Consider the following 22,430-nt stretch of genomic DNA (forward strand, 5'->3'; position numbering starts at 1 on the left):
CACCCTTCAGGGGAGACGGGAGAATGAGATTCACCTCCTAAACACATCTCTGACTGTGCTTGCTGTTTGGATGGCTTGCACAGTCAGTGAAGATAAATAGATGGTTCTGTGTTGGGATTCACCATAGCTCTTTTGTATGTCATCCTCACAATAAGATGAACCGTGCCGTAAAGGTTCTGTTTCTCCTCACTGAGTACAGATAATAGCTATCTCAGTGAAAAATGCCTTCATTTGGACTGATGCAAACCACCCCAGTTTTTTAAGCTATTTCAGGAGGAATTTAGGTTATTAAATTCCCTTCTCTACTGCATCGTCCTTTTCTGTTACTGCAGTATGCACAAATAAAGGGAAGTATGCTCTATCATCAGAATATAGTTTGGCTGACAACAGATCTTAAACTGGAGAGAGCACTGTGTTTCCTGAAAACAAGGTGTTTTGGAGCTGTGCTGGTTTAGAGTTAATTTTCTACATTAACTAGTACAGGGCTGTGTTTTTGCTTTGTGGTGGAAACAGTGTTAATTTGGGGATTTTTTTAGTTATTTTTTTCAGCAGTGCTTACACAGAGTCAAGGCCTTTCTGCTTCTCGCCCCACCAGCAAGTAGGCGGGGGGGGGTACACAAGAAGTTGGGAGGGGACACAGCCAGGACAGCTGACCCCAGCTGACCAAAGGGATATTACATACCATGGGATGTCATGATCAGCACGTAAAACTGGGGGAAGGGGGGAACATTTAGGGATTTAGGGTTATGGAGTTTGTCTTCCCAAGTAACCGTGATGCATGATGCAGCCCAGCTTTCCTGGAGATGGCTGAGCAGCTGCCTGCTGATGGGAAGTGGTAAATGAATTCCTTGTTTTGCTTTGCTTGTGTGTGCAGATTTTAATTATTAAACTGTCTTTATCTCAACCCACAAGTTTTCTCACTTTTACCCCACCCATTCTTTCCCCCATCCCACTGGGAAGGAACGAGTGAGAGGCTGCGTGGGACTTGATTGCCAGCTGGAGCATCTGACTTTAGGTACCCAAGGAAATTCTCATGTAAGAGTGGGAGGCTCCTGTTAGCTCCGTAGTGCTGAACAGTGTGGTCTGGATCATTCATCGTGGATTTTTGAAAAATCCCAGAACTCCTCAGCTTCAGTTTGTGAGCCTTAGAAAGACTGGATTTGATATCTATAGGATAGATGTTTACAGTAAGGGAGCATGGATCCTATCCTGAGTGTGTACCAGCAGGCTGGGAGTGGCTGTAGATGGCCAGAGCCAAGTTTGCTGTGCTAATGTCTCAAGACAACCCTGGGGGCTGGTGACCTTACCAGGCATGCCAAGGGATGAGTGGGATGGGTACAGAACCACTGTGATCTTCTAGTTTTTGTTTTAGGCTGATGGACACGACTGGACCTGTTCTGGCATGATGGCACACCGTGCTCTTCCTCAGGCAATGGTTACACGTGCTAAAATAACTTGTCAGAAACAATGAAATAGTGTCACTCATTCTCCTCTTTGCAGGGGGTCAGGAGCTTCAGATTGGAATATCCCAGTTTGCCAGCTACTGGGGGTCAGACATCAAGGTCCAAATTGGGGGCCTATGGGCAGGGATCCAGGCGCAGACGGACCGTGGTGTTAATGTGACACTTCCAGCCTTGGCTGCGGGATGGTACAACGTTTGCGTCACCATCGGTGGCATTCCAGTTGCTTCAAACAGGTGTGTGAATGTCTACTTTCCTTAAGATAAGAATTTAATTCTACATCCTATTTGGTATTTTAGGGTTAATCTGAAAATAGAGGTAAGAGTTTTCACAAATTCCGTAACTAACGGTGAAATCTGCAGTGTGGTATAAAACTATGAATAATTATCAAGGCATTTATTGATCTGTGGAACCCAAGTCAGCAAACTGCTAATGCTAGTCAATTAACTCCCCTTGGATCAGTAGGAGGCAGGAGAGAAACATTTTAGAAAAAACAGTTGATTTGATGAAAAATGCATATTCAGGCAATCAAAGGCATTCAGAGATTCAGGTCAAATGCAGATAAATCCTGCTGTAGGAAAACAGCAGAAGAAAAACACTTTTCATGAGAAAAACAAAAGCTAGTTTGAAAAATAATAAAAGAAATTGCTTTGTTTGGAGAATTTTTAAATGATGCTATTTCCATCTTTTAAGGTGACACTTCAAGTTCATGCCGAGATAAATGTAGTATACGTGAATTAAAATGTGGGGGAAAACCAACCTGAAAGTGGGATGTAACAATGCGTTCACAAACAACACAGTTTTGGTCCTCAGCCACGCAGCTCTGTTCCATGGCAGCTGCTAGAAATGATCCTGAAACAATGGTGTTGGTGAGACGAGGGCTGCTTTTATTGCTCACCAACCACCATAAGCTGCTTGTTACGTTAATGAGCTTCAGAAGGAGAAAGCCTGCGGTCGGTCGGTGGGATGGCACACAGGGATTCATCCCATCTGATTCAGGAGTCTGTTAGCAGCGCTATTGCTTTGTCTCCGGGGATAGAGAGTAGAGGGAGATGGATCATCCCAGGAGACAACTCTGATCTCTGGTGGGCTGTATTGCAAGCTTGGAAAGGTCTGCTTCTCTAACGTGTCTTTTTATGGCAGAAGATGGTTTTGATACTTTCTGCCAATAAAAAGGGGGTGATGATGAGGAAAAAGAAGCATAGGTGGGATGGAAAAAGGGCTGCACCCTTATCTGAGTGGGCTTCGGGAGGTTATGTCTGGGTTTCATCTTGCTGCGTTTGCCTCTGCTCTCTGGTGGGAGGATGTAAGGGGGGAGGGCAGCTGGGATGGCTCTTCCATGCATGTCCATCTCCGAGCATGGCTATGGTGACATCCGTTTGGCAAAAAAATGCTCATTCTTGCTTCTTTTGATTGGTAATTCAGTTGCATGTCACGGACTAAATTTGCCCCACCTGTTGCCACCTGATAAGACAGTGTTCATAACAGATGTAGCTCGAATCATCTGGGAAAAAAAAAATAATGGGTGGGGATGGTCTTGTCACTGTGTCATTGAACAAAGTGGATGTGCCAGGTGGGTGTTTCTTTTCAACCTAGAAGGAGTTGCAAGAACGGCACCACAGCAGGAGAGAAAAAAATATATATAAAAATCCCCCAAACCCTTTTCTATGTTGCTTGTGTTTTGCAGGGTTGAGCCGTTAATCCAGTACATCTCGGAGATCTTCAGCGTAGAGCCGTGTTGTGGCTCCTTTCTGGGTAAACAGCTTCGGTACATCTGCAGCCACTTATGGAGGTTAAAGGGATCAAGGGCACAGTTTTCCTGCAGGAATGGAAAGGGCATCCCATTTCACATCAGTTTAAATGAGGGTGTTTTAAATCTATGACCCTTTATTATGCAGACATCAACTGGCAGACAGCAGCAATCTGGAAATGTGGGATTGTAGTGAGCATCCCTCAATCTGTTTGGCTGGCTCAGGGCTCCCTGTGATTGGAATTTGATTTCCCCAAGTGTTTGCTCGTGTATCCTTGCATGATCCCATTGGGAAAACAAAGCACGCCCACACCTGACTCATCTGTGCTGTTTCTTTCAGTCATTATGCCTCCATCTTTCAAGGCTTTCTGTGTGAAAGTTAGGTGGAAAGCAGCGTACAACTGTGGTTTGAAGCAAACAATAATTTTAAGTGATCCCAAAGGGGATGTTCATTTTTGTTAAGTTGAAAAGACAAAAAACCCCCAAAAAAACAAAAAACCAAAACCAAAACAACCCATCCTTTTTCAATGTTAATTTTAATCAAAAGTGAAATATTTATAAATCCCATTCCAAGCTTTTAAGCATTGGAAATAATTTAAGTGTGTTTCAGAGAACAGCATAACTGAATTAAAAAGAAAAGTTTTACTTTAAATCTTAAAAAGCGTATTTGGGGTGGTTGATTTTATTTTGTCATTTGTCTGGGGGTGAGGGGAGAGTTGAATCCCTGTAGTGAATTTTATATGAGCCCTTAGAAATGCTTTTATAGAAGACGGAGAAATGCTTGTGATGCAACCTCAGCTCCTCCACAGATTGCTCTCCCAGGCTCACAACACATTTAAAGACACAAAACTCAGAGGCTTTGTGGTACGTGATTAGTTCAATAGTTTGTGAAGTGCCCAAACCTTGAAAGATGAGTGTGGATAAAGTTGGGAGAGCAAAGCCTATCAGTTTTGAACACTAAACGACACTAAAAATAAATAAATAAATTACTGCACGCTTTAAGGGTAAATGGAAATTTAAATAAGAACGGATTAACTCTTTGGCTGCAGTTTTATGAATGGCCTAAATTGACTAAGAATCTCATCGCTGCAAAAAGCACTGGTCTTTCCCTACCTTATCTCTAGTCTTTTGTTATTTCTAACATTTGTGTGGCCATCTAGATTAAGGATTTGAGCTCACTCAGAAGGAACCCCATTATAAAACCACTTGGTTTTCAGCCAGATCATGGGAAAAGAAAGGCTTAATGGATAAAGAGGTTGAAGCAAGGTAGGACCCTGGGAGTACCAGTACTGTAAATTAAAGGAAGATGGAGAGAGGCTCCAGCTGAGCTCTGGGCTTGGAAGCATGGGATTAGGCTGGGAATGCTGGAGGATTTGCATTTTTATAATTAACACTTCCTAAAATCCAGACTGCTCCTACTTCAGCGCTGCCCTGATTCTCAGTTCCCCGTGAGGCAGTGCAGGTACCACTGCTTTGCAATATTATGTAAATCTAGACATCAGGATTCGTGCTTATTCCAATAATTAGCACTTACTCTTATTGGTAAGGGCAGTAGCAGAAACTCCGAAGGCTCCTGGTGTTGATGTGGAGAGGAAGACTCCGTTGCCGTGTTGCAGAACAAATGCCCTGGATCAGATCAAAGATAGCCTGTCTCCCAGTGTGACCCAAATATAGGATGATTTAGGAAGATTATGTGAGTGAAGCAGTGTATGATGGTACTTCTCTACAACAGTCTTCCAGCTCCCAACAGTAGACACAAAGACAGCCTCATCTGGAGCTCAGAACTTTGTGTCTAACGCTTCCTGAATTGTTTTTCTATATAAACGACCCTATCGGTTCACACCAAGAGTCTGTTTACCCATTTGCTGCTGTGGTTTTAAGTAGATACCCAGGGAATAAAAACTTCCAGATAACCACAGGGGAAAGCAGCCAGCCTGTCTTCATCTAGCCCATGCACGGGAAGCCCTGGTCAGAGTTGTCTTTGGCAGTGAAGGGGAAGCAACTCTTCTCTTTTTGTTCTACCCATCTTAAATGGTGCGAACTGGGAGCATGTAAGTAGGGGAGAGCTTGAGGCTGGAAGTATTCATCAATGTATCAGCTTTTCTGGTCAGTGAACTCCTCAAGGGCAAGTGACCATCAGTGCATGGCCAATCTGGCACAGTGCCTGAGTGGCCAGGCAGAACTGAAGACTGAAGGACAGCCTGTGGTTCTGGCTGTTTGTTTGAAAACAGTCCTACCTCGTTCTGCTTCCCTGTATGCAGCAGGACCGAACCATCTACCATCTCTGCACCTGCCTGTACAGTCAGTCCCATTCCTTGAGGAGTTCAGTCTCAGGAGGCCTCTCACAGCAGCTTCCTCCAGTTCTGTGGTGGCTTTCCACCGTTATCTACTGCCACAAAGATCCCTGGTTATCCGATACCTCAGCCTCTTGTCCACATAGGATTATCATGATACATGACTGCTATTATCTCTAGCTGTCTTTTTCCAAAAAAAGGACTTGATTTCTTCTTCTATTCAGCCTGGCTCAGACTGTCTGCCATACTTATCAGCTTCAGCATGGTTTGTGATTGTTCACAGCCATTAATTCCTTTCCTGCATATAATGTGATTCTTCCTTATTTTGTTTTGCTCCTAGGTGGGACACTGCTCACAATCTCTGGGGTGGGCTTTAGCCAAAATCCTGCCCTGGTTTCTGTTTCAATGAACATGCAAACTTGTATGGTTACTCACTCGACAGAAGAGACAGTTTGGTGCCTGACCCCGCCAGCTGCTAATTTGTCTAATAAAGATTCACAAGATGTCTCTGTCAGAGTAAATGTAGTCATCAGCAGCAGGTCACTTCAACATTCTGTCTTTGCAAAAAAGACCACCATCTTTAATTACCAAAGAGCTTTGACTCCTCTGGTTACTGTTGTTGAAATGGAAATCACAGATAGCAGCCTGCTCCTGAGCCTGCAGGGGATAAAAATCACTGGATCCGTGGCTAAGCTTGGACAAAGTGAATGTGAACTTGAATGTCAACGTGGCAACAGGTCTGCAACGTTTTATCAGTGCTCTTTTCCACTGAACAACCTGGAACCTGGGACTTTCCCCATCCAGGTTATCCAGAGACAGCTAGGATATGCTCGTGTGACAGCAAGGCTGCAGGCCCTTACAATAACTCCACGGATAACCTCCATATTTCCATCACGAGGATCAATCTGTGGTGGGATGTTACTCACTATATCTGGTATTGCTTTAAAATCCAGGAGGAATTTGGTGCAGGTCAGCCTGGAGAGTAATTATTCCTGTGAGATCCAGAACTCTGATAATGATGCCATTAGTTGCATTGTCCTTCCAGGGGCCCATCTTTTGCATCAGCAGTGGTTGGCTGAGGCATCTTGGGCTCTTAATGTCACAGCGACTGTCAATGGGATCAACAGTGTCTGCCTTGGAGACTGTACGCTCCACCTTCATGAGCAGTGGACCCCTCTCGTTGATTTGGTCACCTGGGAGATCAATGGGACATTCACCCATGTGATGATCAAAGGACAGAGGTTGGCATGGCCAAGTCATAGCCCCATGGTACACATGGATAACCAGACTGTCTGTAAGGTAACTTTCTGGAACAAGACCAGCATCCAGTGTCAGACAGAGTGCATTGCCCCAGGGGAGCACAACATTTCCATATCCAACAGGAAAAGTGGGCGAGCTTGCTTCAGAGGGGTGTCCAGTGTTCTCACCGTCCTGCCCCAGGTGTATCAGTTTTACCCACGGAACTTCAGTACCAATGGTGGAGGCCTGCTCACCTTAGCAGGCTCGGCACTGCAAGGAAAGAGAATGACTGCTGTTCTCATTGATCAACACCCTTGCCTCATTCTCAATGTCACCTGTGTAGCTATCCAGTGCACGGTGCCTCCGGGTGATGGGACTAGGGCTTTGAGCCTAAAAGTAGATGGCGTCTCCTATTATCTTGGAAATATAAGTTATAGTGAGGAGTTTACCCCAGCTTTCCTTTCGCTTGTTGCAACTGGTCTCCTTTTAACGATGACAGTATCACAGGTCGCAGAGTCGGACACCATCTACGTATTTGTTGGAGACTTTGTTTGTAGCGGTGTCACCATCACTCGCTCTACTTTGCAGTGCTCAGCTCCTCAGCTCCCTGCTGGCGAGTACCGTGTGCTGGCCCTGGATGTCCCCAGGGGCTGGGCTTCCTCCAACCTGACCTTCACCTCTCCACTGATGGTGACAGCTGTGCAGAACAACTGGGGTAAGTCATGAAGGTTGCAGCTCCTCCACGGGGTGCACTGTGAGGGACTGTGGTGAGTGGGGTTTTCTGGCATGAAATAAAAAATTATGAATTAAAAAAAAATACCCTTGATGACAGCTGGTTGTTGGGCTCTGTTTTAAATCCCATTTTCTGTCCTTTTCCAAGGTGGCTTGAATGGAGGAGCAGTTTACCTGCATGGAACTGGGTTTTCCCCAGGGAAGACTTTGGTCACAGTCTGTGGAATCAATTGTGGACTGTTGGGCAACACAACGATGACCGACCTGAGCTGCCTTGCTCCACGCTTAAACGGTCAGCTAAGACACGAAACCTGGCACTGGGCTAAAAATATCCCCTAAAAGCCTATCTTGACCCAAAAGTGGGGTATCCTAGTGTATATATCCCAGGGGAACAGCACAGTAACAACTCTGGAGAAAGGAGAGGAGCCAACATAGCACTGACTTGTGCTCTTTGTGCTCAGTCCAAAGGCAGTTGCTGTAAGGGAGAGTGTTTGTGTCAATGGCCATGGGTTTTGGACTAGATCCACCATGCCCCTTTGATCACACATGCTCTGTGGATCCACACGAGATGTGTAAAATGTCAGCAGTTCCTTGTGGCAGTTGTTCCTTGGGAAAAACGTCTCACATAAATGTGCATGAGGGCTGTAGGGTACCCAAGCACCTCTTGGACATCATGACCAGCACTCGGTGTTGGGACCATTTCTGTTCAATATCTTTATTGATGATCTTGATAAGGACATAGAGTGTATTATCAGTAACTTTGCAGATGACACCAAGTTAAGCAGGAGTGTTGATCTGCTTGAAGATAAGGAGGCTCTACAGAGAGACTTGGATAGATTGGATTGGTGGGCCAACATTAACGGGATGAGCTTCCACAAGACCAAGAGCCAGGTCCTGCCCTTGGGCCACAACAACCCCCGGCATGACTACAGGCTCAGGGAGGGGTGGCTGGAGCTGTCTGGAAGGGTCTGGGGGTTCTCATTGACAAGCAGCTGAACAGGAGCCAGCAGTGTGCCCGGGTGGCCAAAGAAAGCCAACGGCCTCCTGGCTTGGGTTAGAACTAGTGTGAGCAGCAGGAGCAGGGAGGTGACAGTCCCCTGTGCTCGGCACTGGTGAGGCCACACCTGGAGGGTTGTGTCCAGGTTTGGGCACCTCAATCCCAGAGAGATCTGGAGGGGCTGGAGCGAGGGCAGAGGAGGGCAGCGAGGCTGGGGAAGGGCTGGAGAATCAATGCTGTGAGGAGCCAGGGAAGGAGCTGGGAGTGTTCAGTGTGAGGAGGAGGAGGCTGAGGGGAGCCCTCATCCCTCTCTGCAGCTCCTGACAGGACATTGCAGAGAGGCTGGGGCTGGGCTCTGCTCCCAGGGGATCAGGGACGGGACAAGAGGGAACGGCTGGAAACTGCCCCAGGGGAGGGTCAGGCTGGGCAGGAGGAGAAAATTTTTCAGGGAAAGGGTGATCAGAGAGTGGAACAGGCTGCCCAGGGAGGGGGGAGTCCTCATCCCTTGGGGGGGTTTCAGGGCTGTTGGGATGAGCTGTGGGGGATGTGGGGTAGGGGAGAACTTTGTAGAGTTGGGCTGATGGTTGGACTCGATGATCCCGAGGGGCTTTTCCAACCTGAATGATTCTACGATTCTAACTTAGTGAGTTGAGCTCCCTTAAATGCCTTTTTTTTTTTTTTTTTTTTTTCTTCTGTGCTCCCATACGTTTAGTGTTTTGGCTGCATGGTGGGACAGCTTCAGTGGGGTAAGGAGGTGGGAGGAAAAAGTTGAATGACTGGGAGGGTGAACAAATGATGTACTATGTTCAGTTCATACCTTTGGGAACCTGGAGATAAGGATTTGAATTCACTGAGAGGAAGAGGGGATCACCCCACAGCCAGAGCACCCTCTATAACTGGGAGGGAATGATGCCACAATCTCCAGCTCGATCAAAGAGAGAAATAACCCTGCCTCAATCTTGGCGGAAACTCTTCAAAATAGGCATTTCCTGAGAGAAGGTGTATTTCCTCTCTCCTACTGGCAGCACAGAATTAGACTCCTAAGATTTACAAAAGGCAGGATTTAAGATTTTTAAATATCACCCTGAGATACACACCATTCCCCAAATGCTAAGCACAGAGCACCTTCTTCCTTGGTGCTGCAGCATTGCCACACTTGGTAGTGTAACACTTCAGCCCCTTCATAACTTTGATGCTAGGAAAACATCCTGAGATCTACGGAAATATTTGCTGTCCCGTGGCCATCCGAAGATCCGTTATCCAGGTGACCAAAGACCCATGGCCTCTTATCCTTTGTGAACCTGGAATAAAGGTGGCAGTGAGAGAGTCCATCAGGGTAAATTGCCAGGGGTTTGCTCAAAGGTGTGTGGAATCTCCATCCTTCAAAACAGTCAGAATTTGATTAGATAAGTTGTGAAAGTTAACTTTTTTTTTTTGTTGTTTTTTGAGAAAAGGTTGGGACAAGAGGCATCCAGGGGTCCTCTCCAGCCTCACTTACTCCAAAATTCTGAATTTGCTCTTGTCATTTTGAATGGTTTCTTTCCTCATCCATGACTAATGCTAAGAGAAATGGAGGGAGGGGGGTGGGGGGCGGAAAAGGGCTTTAAAACCCAACCACAAGCACTCAAAAGGGCACCAACAAGTTGTAAGGGCTCAATTTTCTTTGTTTTAAACAAGATCCAGGCACAACTCACAAAAGTACTTAATTTTTTTTTTTTTTAAACAATAAAAAAGACATAGTGCTGAAGTGCTGAAAAAAAAAAGAAAAAGAATATCAGAGCACAAAACAGGGAAGTGTGGTTATTGCAGGAACAGTAGCAGAATAAAATGTAATCAAATTGATCCAAACTGTGAAAACATTAATAACTGTGTTCAAAATTCACTGAGCGGTAGGCAGCAGAGGGAGCCTGGGGAAAACCATTTCGCAGGCAGGACCAAAATGCTTATTGCTGACACTAGATGTCAGCAAGTGAATGCTGATGGCTGCTCGTTTGCTGGTTGAGTTTCTGGAGAGAAGATGCAAAGGATGTGCTGCCTCACTAACCAAAGGGACACAGGCACTATTGCTTTGAGGCTAGTTACAAGACAATCCCTCTCTCCCCTGCCATGGATTTTGCAGTGTGCAGCCTTGCAAATCTCACCAGTCGAGTTACAAAAATGTTCGTCTGTCAATGGAGTATTTACAGGATTTTTTTTTTTTTTTTTTTTCATTTAAAAACCCCCACATTCTTTGCAGGCTGCTTAAATTTGTGAGTGTTTGCCAGGTTATTTATAGTGCCCGAGACAAATGTGTTCATACTGTGTATATCTACATGCAGCATCAGTGAATCTATATATAGAGCAAGATGCTTTCTGATAGCATTCCTCCTAATATTAAAGTGATTACACCCCCCCCACCATTTAGGGCATAAGTGGCTTTATGAAGTGCCGTTAGTACAGTCTCACCTCGTGCTTTACGTGATGCTGTTTGCCCGGGGAAGCTTGCCACTTGGCACTCACACATCCAGTGCTCAGACCTTTCTTTCACAGCCTCATCCACGCGGGAGAGGTGGGGAAGCAACTTCAGGGATGTGGGACCCCGAGCCATGAAGGAGATGGGAGGGATAGATCGGTGGTGCCCCAGGGCCCCTTTGGTGCAGAGGCTGGTGCAGCCAAGTTGGATGCTTGTCTGACACTTCCCAGCGCTGCTTGTGGACCGGGTGATGAGAAGTGAAGAGTTCAAGCTGCATTTCTACTGTTACAGCATGCTGTGAAGCAGAAATGCCTCCCCGCTGGCACTGCGGGACGTCAGGTGGCAGCTCGCTGCCCTGGGGTTTCAGTGCTAGGTCATGTTGTGTCTGGCCTGTTTAAGATTAGAGGTGTTCACGTGGGAATCCCCAACCGGCACATCTAGCTTACTCATGTGATCAAATCCACAGGGCAAGGCTCTGCAGGTAGGAAATGTGACTACTTTCCCATTTAACAGGCAGTTTTTGAAGACACGAGGAACCCCCCCCCCTCTCAGCAGGATCCATCCATAAGCCTGCCCCATGGGATCTTCCTTAGGAACGGGAGCTGAGCGGGGTTGTAGCAAGGTTTTGGTTTGATCTTTGGCAAGAGCTGACCACGTGAAGTATTGAAACATGCTAAGTCCAGGGCACAAGGAATAGGAATGTAAGACTGCAGAAAAAACAAATCAGAACAGAGCTAAATTTGAGATTCACCCTTAAAGTTTAAGAAAATTAAGAAAATTAAATTAACAAAACTACACTCCCTTCAAGAAAAACCAAAACTGAAGCAAAAAGCCCCAAACCTCAAAGTCTTTAAAGGTCTGGTGAAGAGATAACTGGCTTGATCCCCAGAACTTTCCCCTTCTCTTGTTCTTGCTTTGTTGCTTGTGTCACAGCACTGTTGATGAGTGCAAATACAGCTGTGGACTCTCTACAGCTCAGCTTAAATTTACAGAACCCATGGTTAATGTCTGTGGGATTGAACTGTGCTCCTGTGAAAGGTGGGAAGACTGGCAGGAAGCTTGAGGCAGGTAAAAAAATAACGGAACGTTCCTATTAGGTGATATTAGGGTAGGAATCATATGTAAGTTTTGCAGTTAGCCAGTACCTGAGATTGTATGTTTGACATTGGGGTGAGGGTGAAGAAGGGGCTTTCAAAAGGAGGTGAACTGATAAGAAGATCCATCTGGGAAAAATCTGAGTCCGATTTGCCTGGTTGCATCCGTGTGCTTGGAATAACAGGTCTGGCTGTAGGGCTTTGATGTAATGGCTCTTGGGATCTTTGTTAGTGAGTCCTGGACCTACCGTTAGCCAAAATATATTGGTAAAAGTGGATGTTTAGGGAAGAGGATTTAGATTAAGGCTAGAAATTAAGTTAGACTGGTTTAAAAGGAGGAGAAACATGGCTTGATGTAGCTCTTTTTATGGGGCCAGATGAGAGAGAGGAATGAAGTTTTGGTTGCAGCAGTGCAGATGAACCAAGGAGAGGCACTGAGCTGGGACCAAGGGAGACTATAGCCTGGGAAATGGGGTGATTTGTATGAGTAAATGCAGAAGATAACGAAGAGGATGTGTTGTGGCAATTGAGACCTCAGCAGAAGCCAGGGCCGCTGCTGTTTGTTGTGGAGATCAAACCAAAGGATCCGAATGGTCCCTTCTGTCTTTCAAATCTGGAAGTGAAATTAAGAAAAAGGAAAAAGAAATGCATATTGATTGCACCCCAGGAACGTTCTGTCAGTGAGATCTATCAGGCAGTGAAATAGATGCTTGCAAAGTCACCTCTTGGGACTTCTGAAACTCAGCTGTGCAAAACGATTGTTTCCTAGGGAACAGTTCTTCATTGGTAGAGGTTGGACCTGGTGACGTTAACAGGTCTCTTTTTTCCTCTCACTTTTTTTTTTTTCTTTTTTAACTTTTGTCTTTTCTGATAAGCACGTTACTGTTATGCTCTGCAGTCCGTTTTGTGAGCAGAGGAATACGGAGGATGTGGGGTTTGGCACCGGGACTCCTTGGGCAGTTGTTCAATCAATCTGCAGCTGCCCATGGAACTCCTGGAGGTTTTAGCCTCATCACATGTCCAACAGTTGTTATTAAACAGTGACCCAGAACAAAGCCCTTGTGCTGAGCATCCCAGGATCCTGGCTTAAGCCAGAGTATCCCTCAAAGACAGGGTTGGGGGCAATCAGTCCCTAACCCATTACCAACATGCGGAGATTTGGCTGCCGCTGTGTCTGATCTCAAAAGAGAATCCGTAATGGGATGAATGCATTCATCTCAGTGATGGGATTGTATTACGTATGATTAGTGGGTTTTATCTTTATAGGAAACATAAAGCATTAAGAAGCTTCATTTTGGGGTTTGAACACTAACCAATTAAGCAGGGAGAAGAATTCTGTCCCAGACAAGCAGACTATACTTTTAGGACATACTAAGTGTGTTGCAGTCTTTATCTGATATTTTCTCTTTACTGTTGTGGTAGGAGATAATGACACTAATAATGCCGAGAGATTTTTGCATTTAATGGTCAGAGGAAGGGGGATGAAAGGCCAAGACTTCCTCCTAACTGAGAAAAGTATTAAATCCTTTGGGAAGAGGGAAGAAATCAGAATTCCTCAGAGAAGGAATGAGAATTGGTTATCTCCTGGAAGAGTGGTATTTCCATCAGACAGACAGGAGTTGTAGGGTGTGGAGATGAGATCCCTACCTCCTTTCACCTGAGAGGGAGAGAGCAGTCCTAGGTTTGGTTCTGGAGAGTGTACATTAAGCAGCATTTTCTTGGATTTTGCTTCCATCACTCTATAACCCTTTGTATCCATGTTCTTTAGCTTAGATTTTATAAATTAACACCTTCGTTTGCCTGGTTTGATTTAAAAATTATTTCAGAATTTGGAAGAATAAAAGGCCTCGTGTTCCTGCAGTCATAATAATATTGAGATGAGGGCAGTGGAGCACATCGGAAATGCCCGATTTCCACATAACGTTTTGGGGGTATCCCAAAGGAGACGGGCTGTTCTGCTGAGCTCTAAGGGCTGTGCAGGAAATACCTCCCAGTGATCTACTTTCAGAGGCAAGTTATTTGACAGCAGCAAGGTATTGAGGAAAATATTCACATCCTGAGATTCTGTGGGTCGTTTCTAACATTCATCCTGAAATAGGATTCAGCTGTTTTCCACCTAGAAAAAACGCTGCCATGTTCTCTTCAAGACCACAAAAGGAAACCAAAGCCTCTTTTAATTAGCTCAGCAACCTGTTGTGTTTTCTTAAACTGTGGAATGTAAATTTAATCTTCCCTTGACCACCCACCTTCAGAGAGTGGCCAAACACTGGAACAGGCTTCCTAGAGAGGTGGTCAATGCCCCAAGACTGTCAGTGTTTAAGAGGCTTTGGACAATGCCTTTAATATAATAATATACTTTAAGTTTTGGTCAGCCCTGAGGTGGTCAGGCAGTTGGATTAGATGATCTGGGGAGGTCCCTTTCGACTGAAAATGTTCTAGTTTAGTCTGGTGTCATCTGACTGTGCACCAGTATTGCTCTGGTTGGTTATTCATCTAAGGTAGCTCTATGTTCTCCATTACCACATCTGAGCTTATCGCAGCCTTTCGTGTCACTAGTAGAATAAAATTGTAAAGCAGGAGATGTTATATCCTGTTATAAAAGGGGACTAAATTCTCTCGTCCACAGAAAGTTGTGGGTTCGTGGAAAGGGCAGTGCCATCGCTGCCTGATGTCCTTCATCTTTGCTAGTTTTGAGAAGTCCTCACGCTTGACTGGCTAAAAAAAAAAAAAAAAAAAAAAAAAAAAAACATTCATTTCTTTTGGATACATTCCTGTAATGAATTGGTTCTGCTGCAGGTTGTTGCAAAGGCAAGTTCTTTGTAGTATTTAGTCCTCTTGGATGGTATTAATTTGCCAAAACATATCTAGTGCCACTTAAAATGCCCTTGGTACGGCAGCCTGGCTTCAAAGAAGACACAAGGCTTCTGTGGGCACTGTAGAACAGCAGAGGTGGCTCTAGACGTAATTTCTGGACAATAAAAGCAAAATACAGGCATGGTGCCATCATCCCTCTAGTCTTCTCTGTCACTTGTGTCTCTCATGCTTATATGTAGGTCTTTGAGGCAGGGATTGCGTTTGGCTGTGTTTGAATGGATACTGAGCGAGAGAATTGTCACTGGATTTGGAGAAGGAAAGAGATTAAGCACATTGCAAAATGTGTGAAGTAATGATGTGGGCAACCTTTTTCTTATTCTAAATCCAGAGAAGAAAAATACGGAAAAAATGTGAACTCTCTCTCTGAAGTTCAAAGCATAAAATGCTAGGTTTTAATGTTTCAAAAACACCTTAAACATTAAACAGTTATAAACTTTTCAAAAATACTCCATATGAAATAATAATTTTTAGCAAAAAGCGTTAAATCTTTTAACACAGGAAATACAGCATTTTTATACTTTTACCATCTCAAAACCCATTTACAGAAGTGGTTAGTAGCTAAGACATTCATTGACAATGACACTTTTCCAGCAAACAAGATACCTTTTGAACAAACTGGAACTTAAAAAAGCAAACAACAACAACAACAAAAAAATCCTTTCTTGATAAATTCCCATCGATTGCTCTTCTGATACTTGAGGACCACTCTTGGATACTGCACTGTGGACTGTAATACTGTCCACAGATATTTTCAGGAGCTCATCATCAACTTAATCAAACAACTGCTTGATTAATTCAGGATTAATGACAATTCTCCAAAAGTCTTGACATGTTCAGGGTTTGGAAAGAAACAGTTTTGATCTCCAGCATGGTTTAATGCTTAAAGGAATCCTTTTTTAAATTATTAAACCCAAACATTTCAACTGATCTGAACTTCAGTGATAGTTCATCATATATATATATTTTTTTAGCATTTTTGTCTGGGTCTAGAGTAAGAAAACCTAATTTCCGTTCACACCACTTATTCCTTAAATATGCCTCAAAGCAAAGCAGCTGCTCCCATTACGCTTCCGACCACATTCATGGAGTCAAACTTGGACCAGGTCTTTAGTCACACTCAGGTACAAGGCAAGGTGAGAGAACCCACTTCACACAAGCTCCCCAGCAACCCTCCAAGCTGTGACAATGATTTCACGAAACCTGTTTCTGGATTTTGAAGTTGTGATAGAATGTTAAATTGTGACATCTCCCTAGTAAGAGGTTTGTGCCTTATACCTGATCTGTAAACCATGGTCTGTCTTCCCCAGAAGAAATGGTCATGATCGTATCTTATCACTAATGTCACCTGGACAGAGCGATTTGATCCCAGAGACCCTCCTGATGCTCAGCACACAAAGGAGGTGACATTCTTGCTTACAGAAACCAAAAGGGGCTGAAGGAGTTGCACGAGGACATACTCACCCTCAAAAAGGATGCACCCAAAGAGAGGTTGAGACATGCGCATCAGGAAGCCAGACTGACAACAGTTGGTAGCTAAAATATGCTTAATATCCGTGGCGTGTAAGCTGCTTTGGGTTATAATTTTCCTTTCTTGTCTTTGCAGCTTCTTTGTCCGTTCTCTGTGGCCTGACACCTTCTTCTGTTGACTGCCGAGAAGAGCGCGCCACCTTCATTGCATGTGATATCCAAGTCACGGTGGGTTCCCATCACCAGACAGGAGCTGTGTCTTACCTGTATGTCTGTGAGGACAGGCCACCTCAGTGGCACCGGAGGGACATCAGCCCACCCCAGAGGCATTTTGCTGGACTCTTTGCCAGGTTAGTGCTGCGTTTCTGTAACGGCTGGGTGGGCCCATCCATGAGTAAGGTTCCCCAGAAGGTATTCCACCTGTTGCAGAATCGGGCCCTGCCAAATGATGGGCTGAAGGGGCAAATTTCTAATTCTTAGGTTGATGCCAATGGAGCAATTTAGCCTTGAGACCACTAGAGAGCTCTGCTGGGTTGTGAAATTAATTCCTTGTGTCTATCAAAGCATCTCCAGTCCCCCCTCCTTCCCTCCCATCTTTTTAAAGTGTTTGAGAGACATCAGAAAATCCATCTCGTAAACAGCCTGCTTTGTTCCTTCTTAGGTTTTAATATTTATCTTCTGATCCAAAGCAACATCTGGTGGATGCCAATGGGGAAAAAGATTAGGCATTATGAAAAGCAGAAGTATTTTTTTTTCTCCTTTTTTTTTTTTTTCTTTTCCCCCTTCCTCTCTCCAAGCAGTTTCATGAGTAAAAAGTCACAGGGAAAATTCAGCAGGCTGCGCAATATTTACTCAGCAAGGGTGCTCAGGCACTTACTCAAGGCTCAGGCTTTGCAAATCCAAGGCCAAGTTGCCCAGGAGTATAAATTGGTACCACTGCCTTTAATGGAGCGGTGGGGATTTATACCTGCAGAGCATTTACTTCTAGGAGTAAGAGGGAGGTCTGAATTAAGGAATAAACAGATGAACAAAACTTTCCAGAACACACTAAACAAATTGAGAACTAGAATATCACTGCAATGTGTTGCTCATGATTCGCTGTGCATAGTGAACCCGTTCCCAGGTGATGCACGATGCCACAGTCCAGCTATTTCAATAGAGTTGCAGAGATTTGGTCCTCAACTTTATCTGGTCCTTATGTCACAGGTGGTGTTGGGAGTTACCAAAGGGAGTTCTGAACGCCCTGTGTTGAGGGAAGCAAACCAACTGGCATTTACTGAACAAAGACAACAAGATATGAGTTGCACATTTTTTCAATATTTTTTTTTTTTTTTTTTTTTTTTTTTAAGTTTAATATGGTTACAGTATCTGCTTGTCAGTCTGTCACTTTTCAATTTGACCTGGGTTTTGTAAGGGATGGATGTCTTAAGAATTATGAAATTCTTGTCAGTTTTGAGATAATCTGTGTTAGACAGAAATAAATTATTTTCCTGTTGAGAGGAAGGCAGAATTCTGCCCTGATCTGCTGTTTGCCAGCAAACTGCAGGCCAGAGAGCAGATACGTATGGCTGGACAGCTGATGTGTCCAAAGTCACACTGTGCATCGGTAACGTCCTATAACATCCCAGGAGGTGGGGGGGACAGCTGGGGGAGATGAGAGTAGGGAGACTTAGAGGGTGAAAAAAAAAAAAAAATAAATCTGAAGTTAAACTAATTTAATCAGTTCTATTGCTCCCAGAATGATTTGTTTCAAAACAAGAAACCCTTGTCTTAGCTGAACTTTGCTTTCCTTTTGCCCACACCAGTGTAACCCCAAACCAGGTAACCTACAAACCTGAGAGCAACAGGGCAACCCAACATCTGGATCTTTGTTTTTTTGTTCCCCGGGTATCAAAACTGTGCTCAGCTTTTTACTGATAAAAAAACCCAAAAACAACAAATGCAGCTGCCATGAGTCTATTCCTATGATTATTTTTATTCTTGCTCCTTTTCTTGGTTCAGGCTGTTATGGTGAAGGGAAGTCAGGCAGTCCATTCGCTGATGGCTTCCTTATTGTTTTTCACCATGGTCTTTTCCAATTTAATTGTGAGTGTCCCAGACATAGTGTTTATTATCCTGCAGGGAATCCTATCAGGGAGCTATTCTGAGTCAAACCAATCAACCTTTTCTTACCTACAATTTTCCCATACTTCCATCTTCTTTAACCTTTTTGTTATTGTCATTGTCTTTTCCACCTACTGTGCGCTTAGTTAGAAACTAAAACTTGGGCTGCTGAGGAATTTTCCAGAGTATTTTTTTTTTTTTTGGTGAACCTATTTCCAAATTGGTTCTTGCTGAAGGGGAGCAGAGGCAAAGAAGATTGATTGATTTCCAATGAGTTTCCTAATGGGAAAAATCTGGGGAGAATTAAAGGAAGAGAGTTTAAAGTCATCCAAGTTACTTACTTCGGAACTTTTGAAAACATTTTTTTCAAATTTCACTTCAGAGAAATGTCTAATTTCAACATATTGATGGAATTTTTAGCAAAGTGTTAGGAAATTGAAATCTTCAAACTAGAAAATAACTATTTTGGGAATTCCTGAAGTAATGCACATTTATTGCTGCAATTAATAATAGTAACTAATAATGACAATAATAATAAATATACAGATTTGAGTTCTGTGCAAATGTTCAAGAGTTAAGACATTTGTCCCAGGATGGGGACAAAACTACTGAAATAATTCCTGGCTTAACTGCACATTAAATCTCTCTTGTTTTTTCCTACAAGTGGGCTGAATAGTTTCTCCTAATCTAGGTTGTACCGTCGCCTACACTTTATGAACACATTATGGCGAAAGCATATTCCTTAGAAAAGCTGCAAGTCTCACCATTAACAACACTGGTACCAAGATATGTCCCTGAATTCTCTTCTTTTCTTGCATTTCCCTTAAAGACTTCAAATTGCTTTCCAGCATCGAGGTTTTGGGATGCAGTTACTAAAGGACAGGGAGGAGTTGGATCTACCTACAGGCAAAACTTGTTAACATTTTGTATAAAGACACAAACGACCACTCAGAGGTCCTTGTATTGACTTCAGTGCCTGGCAAATTGGGCCCATGCCCTGAATCTAACCAACAACAACCCCCTCTTGCCTTTAGAAGAGTTGGTTATTTAAAAGAGGCAGCTTTTTCTTGTAGCACTAAAAAGAAGTACTAGGCAATCTTAAAAGTTAGCCCAGTCCATTGAATTATTTTACAGGACAAGAGCAGTTATCAAAGTGTTGCTATCAAAAGCAAGTGTCATTCCATATGGCTGGCTTTTGATTATTGATACAGCAGAGGGGAAAGGTTCATTTTAATAGAGAAATAAAAATTCACTGTTAAAATGGTTCAACTACTTGCAGAAGATTGGGGAGATTTTTTTTTTTGGTAGTTTCTAACGTGGCTGCTTCTTCTAACACTCTAACCCCAAAAAAGGGCAACAAAACAAATACCCCCTGAATGAGCTGTCAGAGCAGCAATTTGTAAAGTAAGCTGCCACATGCAGCATGGTTTGAAAACTTCAGGTTCATCAAATCATCCTGACTGTCACCCTCTCAGCAAAGCTCTGAGTGTCCACTTTTGAATTGGGTCTAGTTTGGTAGAACTTAGGCTCCTAACTTTTTCATTTCAGCACATCCTATTAGATGTGGCTTTTAGGAACACGAAGGCCTTCTGAAAATCCTGGATCTACCTATCTGATCCTCTTTTTTGTGAACTCTGTCCTTTCTTAGCTACTCAGAGAAGTGGTATAATTTCTGAGCTACGTTGATGTTGCTATAACTTATCTCCTTTCTGCTCTCCTTCCTAAAGTATCTGGTGGTGGGGTGGGGAGAGGAGGAAGAAGGAGCAATGGCTGGGGGAAGAATGAAAAGTGACATTGGCTTATCCTGGCGTGCAGAAGTAAATTGGGAAGTTTTCCCCCTCATTTTGAGGGATGTTGGGTCCTGTAGCTCCCTGTAATGAAATGCTACCAAAATCAGCAGCTGTCGGCAGCAAGACGAAGGAAAAAAATGTTTCTTCCCCACCACCTTTTCTATTACTTTTTCCCCCCTGTGCAAGGGGAGGCTTTAGAGCAAATGTCTGTTAGTATAACTGGCACATATATCGAATCTGCTTAGTCTGGGCTGTTAAGTAAGTTTAATTAATTTACTAAGTTAATGTTCCAATGCTAGCAACAAAGCATCATTGCAATCAGCTGGGTAGCAGGAATTGGAACCCCTAAATGAGCTCATTTTTTCACAGTTGGAATTAGGGACCAGTTAGCCAGTTGTGTGGTTTTTCCAATTTCTCCACTTGCCCTAGGGGAGTTGCAAGTTATTCATTCCCTATTGCTAAGTGTGAGTAAGATGGGGAGGGGGGAGAGAGGGACAAACCCTACTCCGTGTAGGAGTCCATCTTTGATCCTAACACTGCTGATTCCCTAGCTGTTGTCTGCAGTTATCTTCCTGCCTTGGTCCTAGAATGGCATTTGTAATAGTTTGGAGAAGCAGAAAGGCATCACTGAGAGATATTTACCGCATGTATTTTCATCCTGAGTGTGTGCAGATAAAGGGGGGAAAAAACAAATAAACAATAAAAGAATGGCAACAAAATTACAGAAATTTGCAAAGTTTGACAAATGGTGGCCAGGAGTTGCCACAAGCTAATGGCTTGCAATGATTAATAAGAGTAAAAATAATTGCATTTCATTAAGATTGATGACACCCCATTTAACCTCCCTTCTCGTTTCAGCCCTAAAGTGGAAAGAGATGAAGTTCTCATCTATAATAGCTCCTGTAACATTACCATGGAAACTGAGGCAGAGATGGAGTGTGAGGGAGCTAATCAGCCAATTACCGCCAAGATTACTGAGATATGGAAAAACCGGGGCCAGAACACTCAGGTATAATCAAATCTTTTTTACAGACTGATTCAAACAGCTTAAAATTAAATTTGTAATATTGTGAAAAAAAAAAAAAAAAAAAGAAGAAAACAATTTAGGCCGAGCAGCAGCAATATATAATATTAAATGCTTTCCAACTTTGAATAGCAGTTCTAATGCAGTGCAGCTAAATTAATGGTTAACTATGGTTAATCATGTATTTTCTGAGACATAAATGAGCTTTACCTTATTTTCTGGGCAAGGTATATCTTTTTTAACACTTTCTTTTTTTTTTATATATATAAATTCAGTCTGTTCTAAAAGTGTTATTTTCTGTTACTTGAGCAGAAATCTTAGCCATGAGCTACAGAGTTTCAGCTCTTTAGCAGAGACTTAGCATTCAGCATTTGTGCAGTTCTGGTTATACTTGGTTTTTGCTCCTCTTCAGTATGTGAAGTAAAACGGGACAGTCTTCCCAGTGCTATTGGTATAGCGAGGAGACAGACATGTGCAAAGATTTCCTTACAAAAAATATGACTCTAGCGTAATTGTAAGGCTTGATATCTAAAAATGTACATTGCAAACCTAAACCGTCCTTTTGGAGTCCTCTTGGTGTTGCAGAGTTTTTGGGGGTGTTGAACTGAAGACGGGGTTGTGCCACCTGTGAGAAGAAATTCAGAGGGGCTGGATATTTTGGTGGACATCAAATATCCCTTCCTCACCATCCTTTCCTAAGTGAGCAGCTCATGAGAAACGGCGGGTACCACATACAGGGCAGTACAAGTGGGAAGAGTTACACATCTGACACATGATAAAAAGCAGATCTTGTTTTTAATCTGTTAAAGCAAATTGTCGTGCAGTCTTATTAGTATGGTTGAAACCTAGGAAACGCAAGTTCTTTTGTTCAGTGCTGATGTTAAAGCCAGCATAGTAATTTTTATCTCTGCAGTGACATTTCCCCACTCTGCCACCCCACCCCAGAAGTAGCTGCAGTGTCCTGGCAGAGTGATTTTGGTGTGTTTCTAGCATCAGATTCTAGACCTTTTACTAAAAGTCTCTGAATATTTCCCCTGCAAATCTATCTTACACGTGTGTTACTATTGCAGCTGAATATCCCAAAATACGGCTGCTTTCCTTCATTCTGTTAAGGCTGTCTTTGGTCTGTGAAGGAATGTCACATGTAGCCTTTT

At 43.5% G+C, this 22,430-nt stretch overlaps 1 protein-coding gene across 1 annotated transcript in view; it reads left to right on the forward strand.

Annotated features, from left to right (window-relative positions):
• PKHD1 (PKHD1, fibrocystin/polyductin) overlaps nucleotides 1–22,430 on the forward strand; it is a 265,500-nt gene that overhangs the window by 40,005 nt on the left and 203,065 nt on the right. The window contains exons 28-33 of the mRNA XM_026846419.1: nucleotides 1,501–1,696; nucleotides 3,148–3,215; nucleotides 5,845–7,458; nucleotides 7,624–7,767; nucleotides 16,496–16,709; nucleotides 21,111–21,261. Coding sequence (XP_026702220.1) covers nucleotides 1,501–1,696; nucleotides 3,148–3,215; nucleotides 5,845–7,458; nucleotides 7,624–7,767; nucleotides 16,496–16,709; nucleotides 21,111–21,261 — 2,387 coding nt within the window. The remainder of the gene's footprint in view (nucleotides 1–1,500; nucleotides 1,697–3,147; nucleotides 3,216–5,844; nucleotides 7,459–7,623; nucleotides 7,768–16,495; nucleotides 16,710–21,110; nucleotides 21,262–22,430) is intronic.

The sequence above is a fragment of the Athene cunicularia genome (assembly GCF_003259725.1).
Source record: "Athene cunicularia isolate RWA chromosome 3 unlocalized genomic scaffold, athCun1 chr3_part1, whole genome shotgun sequence".
Taxonomy (NCBI): domain Eukaryota; kingdom Metazoa; phylum Chordata; class Aves; order Strigiformes; family Strigidae; genus Athene; species Athene cunicularia.